A 14,893-nucleotide genomic window follows, 5' to 3' on the forward strand; every position below is an offset into this window, starting at 1 on the left:
GAGACGGTGTCTGCCTCCCGAACCGTAACAGGAAGATGATTCCACAGGAGAGGAGCCTGATAGCTGAAGGCTCTAGCTCCTGATCTACTTTTGGAGACTTTAGGGACCACGAGTAACCCTGCGTTGCCTCTATTGCCTCTGTTCCTTTAATTGTCTTGTTCTTTCTGTACCCTGACTTTTCTTTTAGTGGTCCCTGATTTTTGGTAATGCATTCTGACTTAGTCAGTCTTCAGTCTGCCTCACATGTTTACTTTTAACACCGTTGTGATTTCTGCCTCTGTCAGATGGACTGAACCATTTCACAACACCTGCAGGGTTCGGAGAATCAGATGGCATATCTAAATTTGTTTCAAATGATAAAAATATATTTATTTATTGCAGTTGCAGCTCCAAAGTTTTGGAACGAGCTGCCTCTGCATGTTAGGCAAGCCCCCACTCTGCAGGTGTTTAAATTACGCCTCAAGACACATTTTTATTCTTTGGCTTTTTCAAGCACAGCCTGAGTGATTGGTGTTCTTCATGTGATGCTGTGAATGTTTTTTATTTATGAGTTGTGATTGTGCGTTGTTACCTGTATTTTCTTTTACTTGTAAAGCACTTTGGTCTCAGCTCTGTTGTTTTAAATGTGCTATATAAATAAACTGGTATGGTATGGTATGGTATGTAAATACATATAATGTATATTGTCAGTGATATAAGTCAGAAAGTAAATTGTTGTACTTGAGCCAATTCTTGGCCCCCCCTTGGCCTTGGGCTGGGGTCATCTTTACCCTTTGATCCCCCCTGATGGCTGGCCTGGGTGGAAGCATCAAAAGTTTTATGTATTGATTTATTTCATTATTCAAAAATATGAAAATGATACCAAATGGCCACTCTAACCATTAGATGTTATAAAAGTCTTCATGTTGTTTTCATTATTATCACAATAAGGTTAAATAGAGTCTACATAAAATGAATTTACTAGCCCAGTGCACAATGTTTTGCTGAAAACACATGTTGGAACAAGACTTGAGTAATCGGCCTGACACAGACTGTTTCACAGAATGCTGACAAGAAAACTGCACATTCAGCATCTTTGCATTTTGTGAAATCTGTTCTTCCGTTCAATGCAACAAGTGGTTCATGTTGTGCAATTGTCAGATAGATGCTGTTTTTCTATGTAGATCACACAAACTGTAAGTTTTTCCACAATCTCCAGCAGTGCTCTTCATGCCTTGTGACTCTGGAGGTGGCAGTTGTTTGTTTCAACCAGAAGCCCAAGCTGAGTTCACTTATGAGTTCACCGTGTCTGATTTAAATTGTGTTTATGATGCGCCACTGGTGTTGAGATTGATTTTGGATAGCCAAGTGTCCTGAGTTTATTATCAACCTAGTCTGTTAGGTTCAACCTTAATCCGATTTCTCAGACTAATTCATTAGCATTTAGAGAGACAGGAGGCTCTAGCTCCGCCTGCTGACCAACCCCCAATTCCTGCCCCTCCGGCCACAAGTATAAAGAAAACCACACAAGGATGTAAAGTGTGTGGTACATATCCAAGCATTTGCATACTTCTTTTGTGGATTGAAGTTACAGAAAGTAAATAGATTAGGTTTTACTTTAAGAGATTTACATATTACTTTGACCGTGTTGTCATCTTTACAAGCAGAGGTAAGTCTTACTTTGTTTATATCTTACATTCATGCTGATCATTATCCAGTCCTACACACAAAAACACTTTTAATCCTAGTTAAGGTAAGTTCTGCAGTATCTTTTTTATGCTGAGATGGAAACTTATTGACAGGGAAACAAATGAAAGGGGACAAATTTTCTTGTAACATAACTGGAAAAAAGGAAAAGAAGCAGCTCTTTCAGAGGCTAATACTACGTTTACTTTTTCTTTCTTTTTTTATTTATTTATTTTTTTTGCTGGTAGGGATCCAGCTCATGAAGCAGATGTAAAGATGTCTGTCGAGTACCAGGCCTCTACAATGACCAGCATGGACATAGACAACAGTAAAGTTGGCTATAAGCAACTTTTAGACGATGGCAGCAAGCTCCGGTATTCAGGTAATAAAATAATAACTTCTTTCCAAATAGGGCTGAGCGATGTGACAACATAAAAAAATATAAAGCACGAGACAATATAAAGTTCCCCTCAGCTCCACAGAAATTTGTAATCATATTTTGTTCACTGATTTAGTTTCATAGCCCACAACTTTACTGGTTTAGTTCAGACAAGAGACTTGCTTCAGTGTTTCGGTTTTCTTGCTCTTTCCCTCTGACAGACACACACACACACACACACACACACACACACACACACACGAAGACTCACAAAAGCCCTTTTTCCACCAACATTTCCAGGAACTTTTATTACCAGGAAATTATTTACCTGGGTAAAAGAATTCCTGGTAATCTGTTTGGTTTGCATTTCCACCGCACCCCAAAGTTCCGCAAAATGTATTCAAATCAGGCTGATGACATAGATGATTCGTGCCCTATATCTAGCTCCGCCAGCTTATTGGCTGGTAACATAATAACATTAGTGCTGGTAGAGGGAGTAGGGGCTGTTTGTCTCAGCCAGCAGCTAAGTTTAAAAGTATTTTAAAATAAGGGTCAAACTAAGTTAGTCTACATACAGACAGCTGTCATTCGAGCTTATTAGTAACAATTGGCTATCAGCCGAACTAGCGTGCTGTGTCCTTGTGTAAGACATAACGTTAGTGACGGTGGATGAGAGACTGTGGAAGGAGCATATTGAATATTGCTGTCTACATGTTACATGTCATCACATTTAACGGTGCCACAGTAACAGTTTAATTTAATGAGACTGACAATAGCATCAGCAGAGGGAGCGTGTGTTTTTGCACCAGCAGGGCTCTAGACTGTGACTATTTAGTCACATTTTGTGACCATGGAGCACCAGTGCAACTTGCAAATACTATTAATATAACAACTGGCAAGCTGTTAGATTGTTTTCCAGCTCACAGTGAATAAATCCTCCCATTTTAAGGTGCTGCAGCAACAGTTTAACTTTGTGCTAACTGCTAACATTTCACTGTTGACCGGAAGCTTCAAGTTCACAGCAAAAACAACAACACTTTGTGCCTGAATCCAGGTGCTTCAATATAAAAGCACCAGTGTTTTGCTTTGATTTATTTAATTAGAACAATTCTTCATTTTTCTGATTCTTCAAGTTTATTACAACAGTACTCTGTTTAGATTTATTATGACAGTAGCTACTTTATTTAACTTTATTGTAACTTTAGCTCATTTATTAATTTCTATAATATTTTAAGTTGTCTACATTTCTTTGGAGGGTATATCAAAATATCACAATATACACAATATTATTTTGAAGCCATATTGCTCAGCCCTACCTCAATGTCCATACACAAAAATAGATATAAGCCCCTTTTCCACCAACATTTCCAGGAACTTTTATTACCAGGAATATGTTTACCTGGGTAAAAGAATTCCTGGTAATCTGTATGGTTTGCATTTCCACTGCACCTCAAAGTTCTGGAAAATTTATTCAAATTAGCGTGATGATGTAGATGATTTGGCGTGTGCCCTGTATTTGGCTCCCCTAGCTTGGCTAGTTACATGCTGGTGTAGAGAGTTGGGGCTGTTTGTCTCAGCCAGCAGCTAAGTTTAAAAGTATTTTAAGATAAGGGTCAAACTAAGTTAGTCTACATACAGACAGCTGTCATTTGAGCTTATTAGTAACAATTGGCTATCAGCTGAACTACCATGCTGTGTCCTTGTGTAAGACATAATGTTAGTGTCGGTGGATGAGAGACTGTGGAAGGAGCATATTGAATATCGCTGTCTACATGTTTACATGTTCATGCTTGCTGAACACATGTATTGATAAATTATTGGCTTCTTACTCCCTAAGGGTTAATGTCACTTACAGTAACGAATGTAGCTGCCGTCAACTCAAGTAATTTTTGAGTAATCCTCACTTTGTTTCCACCGGGGCCGCTCGGCTGTTCACCAGTTACCATGTCATGTAGGCGTGTGTGTGTGTGTGGATGTGTGTATGTGGAGGAGATCAACGCCAGCACAAAAGAACCGATACCATTGGCATTTATCAATACTACGGTCTTTGATAATTTAGTACCAGGTTTCGGGACCCATCCTTCATCAAAACACAAATGAAGTGTACAATGAACCAGTACCAGTACAATGAAAATGGCAAAAGCTACAACTGTACACAGTGCAAGTTAAAAGGTACAGGGCATTTGTGTAGACTTAACATTAAAATTTTCACAGATGGATTGGGGTTTACGGTGTGCTTGAATCCAATCCTATCACTATTGAAACAGGACATTTTAGAAGGACATAGTGAATAAGGTGGAAAAGGACACAGACAAAGAAGCAAGCCTAAGCTGAAGCTACTTGTACATGCCAATATACACAATGAGACAATGCTGAAAACTGTCAACCACCAGTGAATTTGCCATAATGTCTATGTTGTGGTATACAGTATATTACATAGCCTATATGTGGGAAATATTGCAAATCACTGAGCAGGATTGATCATAGCAATTTAGGATTTTCAAATTGTTTAAAGATTATTTTGTAGGGCATTTTGCTTTTAATGGACAGGACAGTGTGTGAAATAGGGTGAGAGAGAGAGTGGGGGGATGACATGCAGCAAAGGGTTGCAAGCCGGAGTCAGACTCGCAATCGCTGCAGCGAGGCATCGCCTCTGTACATGGAGCGCACAATCCACTACGCTACTGGCACCCAGGATTTTCAAATTGTTAAGAGGATTTTTCAGATTTGACTCTCAGGACATTTTTGAACCCATATCCATTTTCTCAATTGGACTTTAAATTTATGATTTAAATAAAAATCTATTTAGATTTTATGCATGTCACCCTACCCAAATTTAAAAACAACAGCCGTCACTTTTATAGGGTTGATATGTCCACTGGTTTATTATACATAAAAGCATTATACATGTGATTTATGTTGGTATATGGAATATGCTGTTTTCAAAATAATAATAAATTGTGTTTTTCTAAAATAAATAATTAGTCAGCACTTTTGCTTGAAATTAATGTTTTGTATAATATTTAGCAACTTCACTCAGTTTTGTAATACAGATAGAGCCAATGAGCCACAAGTTCCTCAGAACGCTTTTTACGTTTTAAATTTCTGTTTCTATTCTTGTTGTTATCCAGTATATGCACTGAGGAACAGCCCCTTCAGAGCTGCTACTGTTGGTCTTGGGCTGCTGTGTGTGCTCCTGATGGCTGTGGTCATAGGTCAGAGTGTCCACTGTGAGTCAACCTCTTTTCTTTTTCTCTCAAATATGCACATTAGAGAAAGTTGCCTGATATCACTGATGTCATACTGTGATATATCTCATCTGCCACAGACCAGAAAGTCGGACAAGACCATCAGAACAACCTTAAAGCCATGATTAATGAGAAAGAGAAACTACAGGACGATCTGAAGACAGAAAAAAAGCTTAAAAAAGAGCTTGAGACCTCCCGCAATCAGTTACAGAAAACAAACGATTACTTATCTAAAAGACGAGACCAATTACAGACCAACAACAATATACTGACCCAAGAACAGCAACAACTGAAATCTAGCCAAAGTCAGTTGCAGGCCAGTAACGCTGCTATCACCAAAGAGAAAGAACAGCTAAAAGCCAGTAAAGACCAGTTACAGAGTAGTTTCACTGCCTTGTCGACAGCCAAAGCCTCATTACAAAAACAATACGATTTAGTGCTAAAGCGAAAAAATGAGGTACAGGCCAGTTTTGAGACGGTGACCAAAGAGAGGGACAATTTACAGAACAAATTCAATAATGTAACCAGATCAAAAGACCAACTGCAGCTGAGTTACAATGACTTGATAAAGCGTGTCGAGCATTTGCAGGACAGATACAACTTCTCCACCAGCGAGAAAGACAAGCTTGCTAGCAGTCACCAAAACCTGACAATATCAAAAGAAACTCTGCAGGCCACTTATGACCTACTTGTAAAGGAGACAGATAAGTTGCGGGCTACGTATGCATCCTTGGTTCAGGAAAAAGAAGAGCTTGAAAGCGATTGCAAAAATGCAACTGTGGATAGAGACCTGCTGAAGGTGAACAATTACAACCTGACTACTGAGAGAGATCAGCTGAAGGCGGAGACTGAGAGACTGAAGGGACTGGTTCCAGGTAAGCTGAAAAAAAGGTACATATTCATCATTATTCATATTGCAAAATGCATTTGGCTTTCTTGTCAAAATGATGCTGGAAAAAGCTGAGAGATCTGGTAGCTATGCCATTTCATGATAAACAAATGCAAACTCCAAATGTCTTTTCCCTTAGAAAACCACTACTTAAAAACAACTCAATGCTTGTAAACTTATTGATCAAAAAATATTTTGCATTTTCAGCTAGGAAGTGCCCCACCGGCTGGAAGAGGTTTGAGCAGAGCTGCTACTTCACTTCTGTTAGCAAGAAAAGCTGGAGTCAGGGCAGGAGCTACTGTCAAAGCAATGGTGCAGACCTGGCGATCATAAAAAGCCAAGATGAAATGGTTGGTTTATCTGCGTGCATTTGCCTATATCTGCATGAATGTATGTGCAAGTGTCACCATAGAAATGGTCATAAAAGCACAATGAATTAGCTTCTTGGGGGCATTTTACTTAATTAAAGCTGCACTAATTGATATTTTCACATGGAATAACAACATGTTCTCATCCCAAGTTATCACACATCACTGCTTTGTCAGTGGACTTTAACGTCTACATATACTGTGCCAGGTATCTGGCTGTGTCTGCTGTTGACATTCCAGGAACCTGCAACCAACGCTGGGACGTCACCAAAAGCATGTAGTTAGGTTCAGAAATAAATACCATGGTTTGGCTCTTCATTCGTATGTGAAGCGAACACTGGGCTCCCAGGTGAAAGTCTGGGGTTGGCTGGACCCATCCATCACCCCTCCCACCTGCCCTAAAGGGACTTCACTGCTCCTTATATTACATCGTTACTGCCAGCGTTTCAAACTGACACCTACTGCTGCGACAGGTGCCATCTGACTGTGCTATGAACTGATTACCTATCATACTGTCGCGACAGGTGCCGTCCAGCCAACTGGTAGTGGATCAACATATTTTAAACAATAGAAGTAGTTTTATTCACCCTTTAAACTGATGGAGAAAAAAAAACTTAAGGCACACTACTGGAACTAACACTAAAGCTGAATGAATTGATTTTTTAAGCTTATTGGTTTTTGGGATTTGTGGAAGAAGTTGTAAGCACAACATTGACATAACCTTATAAGCTTATATGGTATATGTCTGGGAACAATTTATACACAGCAAACCATGTAGGTCCAATACTCACCCTTTTTTAGCTCTGTTTTTTGGTCTCACCAACTCCTGAGGGAGATATCTTCACTTTGTTTACCAGCATGTTTCGAACTACATTGATAATTTCCTTCATAAAGATAGTGATTAGTGCAGCTTTAAGATATTTGTTCCACTAAACCCCAACAATAAATGTGTGTATCTCTGTGATGACTTTATATTTTATATCTCTTCCCTCACAGCTATTCATCAACGGCTTGTATTCAACTGACAAAGAAGTCTGGATTGGACTGACTGATGAAGGAATAGAAGGGCAGTGGAAATGGGTAGATGGGACAACACTGACCACAGCGTGAGAAACTGAACTCATATCTCTTAAGGCCCAGACACATCAAACTGTCTTCATTAAACTAGTGGCAACAAAAGCCCTGCTGCACTGCCTCACGTTGCTTAGTCTCAGCCAAAAAGTTACACGTAACCACACCGCAAATTCTTCAGCCACTGGCCAACCAGCACGTATGTTCTGCACCTGCATGAGAGGAAATAACTACAGTCTACAATCGTCATACTAAAAGGGAAACGGAAGACCATCTTGACACTAGTTAGCTAGTTAGCACATTAACAACACAATCCAATGTTGAAAGAACAGAGCATATTCACCGTGTGCCAGTGAACAATAACAGAAACCATTGGGAAATGTTTCTGCTGAAGAGCTCAATGACTATATATATATAAAAAAATAAATAAGAAAATAATCTGACCTAGTTTGTTTTGGTCTCATTCCCTCTGGACTTTAGCTCTTTGTTTACTTTCCTCACGTCTGTTTCTCCTCTTGTGTGCTGAGCTGAACCGCCAGCAGAATTATTTCATTCACCAATTGGCTCCGTCACTGGTTCACTGGATCACTCTATCATTCTATCACTGTTACTGAATCTGTGGAAGAAGAGCCAACTAGCACTGATGAGTGTCAACGATTGGGGACACGCAGCAGCTATGAGAGCCATGTACACTCACCTATGGCCCAGCATTGGTGTGTCAGGGCCTTGAGAACCTGTCAGAACATTGATTCTATTCACCCAAGGGTAGAAAAGTATTCATGCTTGTTTGGGATGTGTCCTCTTGTCCTGCAGGTTCTGGGATAAAGGCCAACCTAACAGCTATGATGGGAGGAACCAAGACTGCGTGGAATTCTGGCACCGTGCAACAGGAACAGGCGCCTGGAACGATGAGAACTGTGATCTAGAGCAAAATTTTATCTGTGAGATGTAGTTTTCCTGTACAGAGAGGTCTAGCGGTTTGGTTAGCCATGCTGCCAGCTGTCTGGTGCTGATGATAATCATGTAGTGTAGTACTAAAAATGCAGATAGGGACTGTTGACTGCAAATTAGAAATAATCAAAATATCAGACACAGTTTGCTTAGAAATCAATATTATGTGACCAGTGTACACTCAATGGCACACAGCACTGCTAACAGCTAAAGCCTGAAATGTACTGATTGTAATAAGTATGGTTTTGTGAAGTGAAATTTAGCAGATGGCATGTCTTGGTGATGTGGAACCAGCTTGGTGCAAAGGGCACTGAGATTCTCATAGGTGCACATGCTGTAGAAAGAGTAACGTTAGTGGTTTAAGTCATTTATGGAGTGTGAGCTTGCTTTAAAATCCTCTGGCACCAAGCCCTGCTCTGCCAATAGTTTAATAATGCTGGCTATTTTGCATTCAGTTGTTTCGTCAGTTAGTTGGCTTGTTCTGTGACTAGGGGCCTGTTTGAGAAAGCATGTTTAACAAACTCGGAATCTAACCCTGAACTCTGAGTTGATGAACACTGAGATGGAAAACTTGTGCTTTCAGTTCCAGAACAGCTGATCAGAGTCAGTTTAGTCAACTCTCAGTATGTTCACTCTGAGTTAAGTTTGTGAGTGTTGAATGAAAAAAGCCATCATCAATGGCGCTCCGATACTGCAATTCACCATAGCAATAGCTAAATAAAAGGCAGAGCCGCTATTTTAATCCAGTGGACATAGAGGTTTTAATGCATGTATGTGTGGACTGTAAACATTGATCCAAAGAAAAAAAAAAAGAAAATAACTTCTACTCACAAAAAGACAGATATGCAGGGGTTTGATTCTGAGCTGAAGTGACTCAGTCTCGGAACCCATCCTCTATTGTCTGACGGCAATACATATGCAGATATCTGTGTATCGAGATTAAGGCTGACTTGATGCTGTGTGATATTTTATTGTGAGGTTGAAAACCACTGTTTGAAGAAGCAATTGTGTATAAAAGCAGTAACTTAAGATAGCCCTGAGTAACAAACTATTATCCAAATAGGATTTTGATTCTGACAGTAAACTTCTGCTAATTACTGCGCTTCGATACTCGCTTTGAAACGGACTGAATCAATGAGGAAATGAAACAGCATGTCTTGCTCTGTCAGAGGGAGGAGACAGAGAGAAACTCAGGGTTTGTTGGTGGAAACCTGCCAGTGTGCAAATTAGGTTTACAAAGTCAGTTACCAAAGTAACTAACCCAGAGTTTAAGTTACCTCTCTTACTGGACGGAAAACCCAGAGTTTCCCTAATCTCAGGGTTAACTTACTCAGAGTTTTCACTAAACCCGCTTTCTGAAACAGGGCCTAGGATGAAGGTTCACACATAGTCAAATCTGGATAAACAACCGCTCAATCTGTGCTTTAATCATTTAAATGAACATATGGAACAAAGGCTGCTCACATTGCAATATTCTTCAAAAAACATTTATGTATTGATTCGTGTAAATATATTAAATGAGTGTTTGTAATAAATGGATTCAATTAATGTAATAAATAGAACTCATAGAGTTTGACAAGACGCTCAAGTAATTGGGACACTAAGGACAAGTCGCCTTAAATGTAACGTGTTACAATTGTACCACAGGTGTTTTCTTTTGCTGCATAAATGTCAGTTGTCAGTATCAACAGGATTCGTCCACTCTGAAGAAACAGCAGCTGGAAAACCAGTTTGGCACAAACTAAATAAAAATTATGATCCAGGGATATTTTTCAAATATAAATTTTTGTATGTTGTGGAGCTAAAACCCACACTGTAGTTTGCATGTATCTGTTCTTCTTCAGTTAGCATAGTTTTCACATGTCATGCATGCTAGTTCTGGTCTGTAAGGAACTCCAAAGCTCATTTGTAACACGTGTTCATTTGTAACATGATCATTGTATATATATATAATACTGTATTCATATAACTTTTATTTCTGTTTTTGTCAATTAAACTTGCAAATATAAACGGACTGTGTGACTGTAACCTGTGTTGGGGGTAATATTATTACATTTGCAATGTCATATAACACATTACCAATCGAAATAAACTGTTAATTGTTTTAATTTTTCATTTATCCACACTGATCCACACTGCTCCAGTTCCACCACTGCACCACAAGAAAAAATATCATCCGAAAACAGTCTATTTTATCAAAGCTATGATTCTTTTTAGTGGTGGTTGAGTTGGAGTCTCTCCCTGTTGCTTAGATTTCAACAGATCAGTGAACTTAAAAGGTGGACTGGACCCCAATATTACAAAAACAATGTAAAAAAATAGCACTATAGGTCTTCTGTAAATCATTTATCATTTCCATTCAGTCACGTGAGACTGATACTTCCTGAGCGCCTGCTTTGATATAAGGTACATCATTTTAATTGTCCTTTTCTCTATCCTAGCACTGTAAAACAGGTAGGTTTAAGACAGCTCCTGGAGCCAAAAACTACTGTATTACCACTTGGGTGGTGTTGTCATGCTTCTGTGTCAGTTCATGTTTTTGTTTATTTCTTCATTTGGCCATTTCCTGAGGGGTATTCCATCGAGGCAGATAAAGAGAAAGCCTGGCTTATTTTGATAAGTCTCGCTGGTTCAAGTGGAAGATCGGTTCCGCTACTGTGGCTTATATGAATTCCATGTCAAAGAATCCTAAAAGACAACTCTGTATAGTACATTTTTGCCGCAGCAACACTTTCTGTGTCAATCCTGTGTTTTAGACATTTTTCTCACAATGTGACCAAGCATGACCACTTACCACTTTTACAAAAAAAAGCCACAGGTAAAGACACAGGTAAAACAAACAAAATTCCAGTTAATCCCTTTTTTATTCATGATCACCCTTGTTTTTGTTTAGAGTTTTTAGAATGTATAATGTAGCGACGCCTACATTTTCCTTCATGCCTAGTGCTGGACTGAGTAGTTAGTAGTTTGTAGTTAAGTTTATTGTTTTATGTTCCAAAAGACAAATGTCACTTTATATCAGTGATTATAAAGTGTCTGTTCAGGTTATTCAGTTACTGTCATTTGTCACATTGGGCACTTTTCATCCTCCATACATGCCATCTCCTCAGGCCATTCAGTAATTTTCCATTCACCCCACCTTGTCACCACACCTACCTGCCAGCGTATTTCCTGTCCACTCATTTCCTGCTCCTGTCAGTCCTCCATGCCCCCGTCTTCAGGCTACGCCACTCACTTGTGGATCATTATCCTCTGTCACTATAAAGACGCCCACTTCACAGACACTCTTTGCCAGATTGTTCTTCACCTTATGCAAGACTTTCTAGCGTTTGTTTTCAGGCTGCTTCCTCAGTATCAACCCTGCCTGTCCCTGACTCACCTGCTTCATCTGACCCCAGTAAACCACTCTGCCTTCCGTCTTCGACCACAAGCTCTGCTTCTGCCCCCCCTGGTTCCTGTTGCCTGTTTCCTGCAGCTTTCTGGAAAGAACGAGACCAGAGACCTGTGATCTTCTGAGGTGTGGATTACTTTGTTGTGTGGCAGTACACCTTGCCTTTGAGTGTGCGCTGTTGATTCCATGTTTCATCGCTGCTGTGAAGTTCTCCTCTGTCCACAGCTGGCTTCACATCACAGAGACTGCTTTCTCAGTGGGTACTCCTGGTGTTGGAATCTCAGCGCTTCTGACATTGCTCTCTGCCTGCCCCCTCTCGTTACCATCGCACACTATTGAACTGTCTGCTGTGTGTATGCGCCTGGCGGATGCTGGCAACTCACCTGTGTGCTACTACAGCAGTACAGAGCTGCGGACTGATTCTGTTCTCCTAGCGACTCTGACATCTAACATTGACTCTCTCTCACATTTGGCGACAAGGATGGGTTGGACGTTCCACTGATTGACGCCTGAGCCTTGACTGAGGGTTAAACTGCGGGCAGGAGTCTCTAGAAGGCTCAGGGAAAGCTTCGCTCGGCAAACGGAGGACAGGATCCCGTCTGAAGTCAGGCATGGGTGGCGGACGCTCCATCTACTTTTAAGAAGTGAGTACGGTATTATGAATCATTTTCTCTGTCGTTATTTTGTAGTAAGGCACCTGTTTCCATGTGAATCTTTTGAGTGTGGTGTTGGAAACGAGTTTTCATGTAATTCCAGAAAAGCGGTAGTGAAACTAAACTCATGAGCGTGTGTAGGCCTAGCTCCATGGTATTCCCTTTGTGAGAGTGGAGCTCGTTGGCATATAAATTCTTTGTGGTATTGTAGACAGTTCAAACATGGGGAACAAAGCAGGGAAATTTGAAACCTTTACCTGACCCACTCTCAGGTCCTGCTAAATAAATGGTAGATAAATGGGGAAAAATGTTGTTGAGGATGTTCCACTTTGGTACCATATTACCCAGGGGGGTAATGGGTACATTGAGAACAGATTGGTTAGGAAGGTACAGAGTATTGTTAGAGTAAAATGAACAGGGAAAGAAAGTTGGCTATGGAAAGCTGAAGTGAGGGAGGCTAAATCCTTGGCAGGCTTGATGTTAAAGCAAGAAATGAAAAACAAGAGTAAGTGTGAAAGGAAGGAAAAACAGAAACGTAGGGCAAGAGATAGGGATCTACCTCCTCCATATGCTGTCTCCACTGCTGCAGCCTCTCTTTCTCAAGAGGCACATGGCCCTGATGCTGAGCAACTTAAAAAAGACTGAAAGGGAGGGGGAAGAGGCATCGTTGTACCCTGACTTTTCTGCTCTCCATCTGACCCGCAAGGAAACAAAGACTAACCACAGCTGTGATTACCAGGGTCTGCAGCTGAGCAGCAAGGTGACAGGCATCTCGACAGAGTTCAAGCCTGGCAAGAACTGGACTTAAAACATGTTCACATATTCACAGCGGATCCATCAAAGATGCTTGGAAATGAACTGATAACATCGAGGGTGCAAGAAGACACAGGGGTGAAGTGGCACTGGCATTTCACCAACGCAGAGTCCAGAGACCCCAAGAGACGACAGTGTCAGAACTTCTATGAAAGGACAGTTGATCAGAAACATAAGACTATAAAGTCAGCAGGTTGACTGGAAACTTTTAGGGTTTGATGATGGTGACTTGATCATAGACAAATGATACAATTTTGACTTCTGACTTCAAATTGACTGTTTTATATGAAATGTTTTGTTTTCTGAAACTTTGATGTAATTCCCATTATGTTGTGTTGACCCTAAGTATAAAGAGGAGGGAATGTGGGAATTAGCCACTTCTTCAGAGCGGAGAATTTCCCTCACACCTACACCATCATTTTAACACACAACTGTCTGTTCATTTATCATCAATAAAAATGACGAAAAAACAAGTGGGCTATAACATATAAATTTAGTCTGTCAGCATTTTTTTTCCCCAGGCCAGCCCCCTCACTTTGTCAAGTATTGCCACTCTCTGTAATTACTGTTTAATTTTCGTCATGGAGCTCTATCAGCGCTGTTTTGAAAGAAGAACACAGCTCTTGTTTTCTTGTTGACAATTGACTGTTCTGGGCTGCTTGTCTACTCCGTGTGCATGCTCAAGTGAAGTTTATTCCAGCCTGGCTACAATTAACTCTGATTAGACAAGGCTGAATTGTGTTAATAGAACGGCTTCAGTCTTAAGTGGAAGTTGACATTCAGTCAAACAGGGCTTTTTCAATTAAGCACAGATTTCTTTAGCGGCGTTGATGGCATACCCCCCAGGCTGCTTTGTTGGTAAGGTTGTTTGTGCTTTACATAGCAGCAGGCACATGATTGATTGCACACGCTGATTATGTGATTTGGTTCAGTTATGTGCTGGCTTTGGCTGTGTGCTCTACTGTGGTCTGTTTTTGCTCTGGTATCTGGTTTGTTGGGAGACATGGATGAGTGTGGTTAGTAGGCTGTTTTGCTATTTTGGATTACTGTGTAGTAGCTGTGTTTTATAGCAAGTTTTGGTTTAGTTCTAAGGGTTGAGTCACAGATGTCACATGGTCCACAAACTGACAGGAAGTCATCGACAAATGTGCAAAACCACTTCACGTGAAAAAAATTGATCCGCAAATGCCTAAATATGACTTAACACGTATTTGCTGTGGTGAAACTGTTTACATTTGTAAACCTGTAACATTTTTAGGTGAAATTAAAGTACGTGTTTACAGAGTAAGCTATTCTAATTTGCAGTTCACACTGTATTTTTGTTAGGGCCATAACGGTACATGTATTTGTGTCGAACCGTTCGGTACACGACTTCTGGTTCGGCACGACCCTGTACCTAATTATTGGGCGCAGGATATTATTTTATTTTATTTTGTTTTATTTTAATTCCGTTTTTGCGAGCCGA

At 40.3% G+C, this 14,893-nt stretch overlaps 1 protein-coding gene and 1 long non-coding RNA gene across 3 annotated transcripts in view; one reads left to right on the plus strand and one right to left on the minus strand.

Moving 5' to 3' along the window:
- The window catches only part of LOC126390157 (uncharacterized), a 698,278-nt gene that overhangs the window by 395,058 nt on the left and 288,327 nt on the right, over positions 1–14,893 (minus strand). The gene's annotated exons all lie outside the window — the stretch shown is intronic.
- Positions 1,208–10,599, plus strand: LOC126390134 (CD209 antigen-like). Of its 2 annotated transcripts, XM_050044291.1 has the most exons (7): positions 1,212–1,648; positions 1,914–2,047; positions 5,176–5,274; positions 5,373–6,167; positions 6,389–6,531; positions 7,546–7,655; positions 8,434–10,599. In XM_050044291.1, exons 2-7 carry the CDS (start codon positions 1,942–1,944, stop codon positions 8,570–8,572), a joined length of 1,392 nt encoding a protein of 463 aa, XP_049900248.1. In that variant the 5' UTR covers positions 1,212–1,648; positions 1,914–1,941; the 3' UTR covers positions 8,573–10,599. The 2 variants fall into 2 exon arrangements, with proteins under 2 accessions (XP_049900249.1, XP_049900248.1); XM_050044292.1 differs by lacking the exon at positions 1,914–2,047 and having other exon boundaries at positions 1,208–1,648.

This window comes from Epinephelus moara, chromosome 5 (genome assembly GCF_006386435.1).
Source record: "Epinephelus moara isolate mb chromosome 5, YSFRI_EMoa_1.0, whole genome shotgun sequence".
In the NCBI taxonomy this organism is placed as follows: domain Eukaryota; kingdom Metazoa; phylum Chordata; class Actinopteri; order Perciformes; family Serranidae; genus Epinephelus; species Epinephelus moara.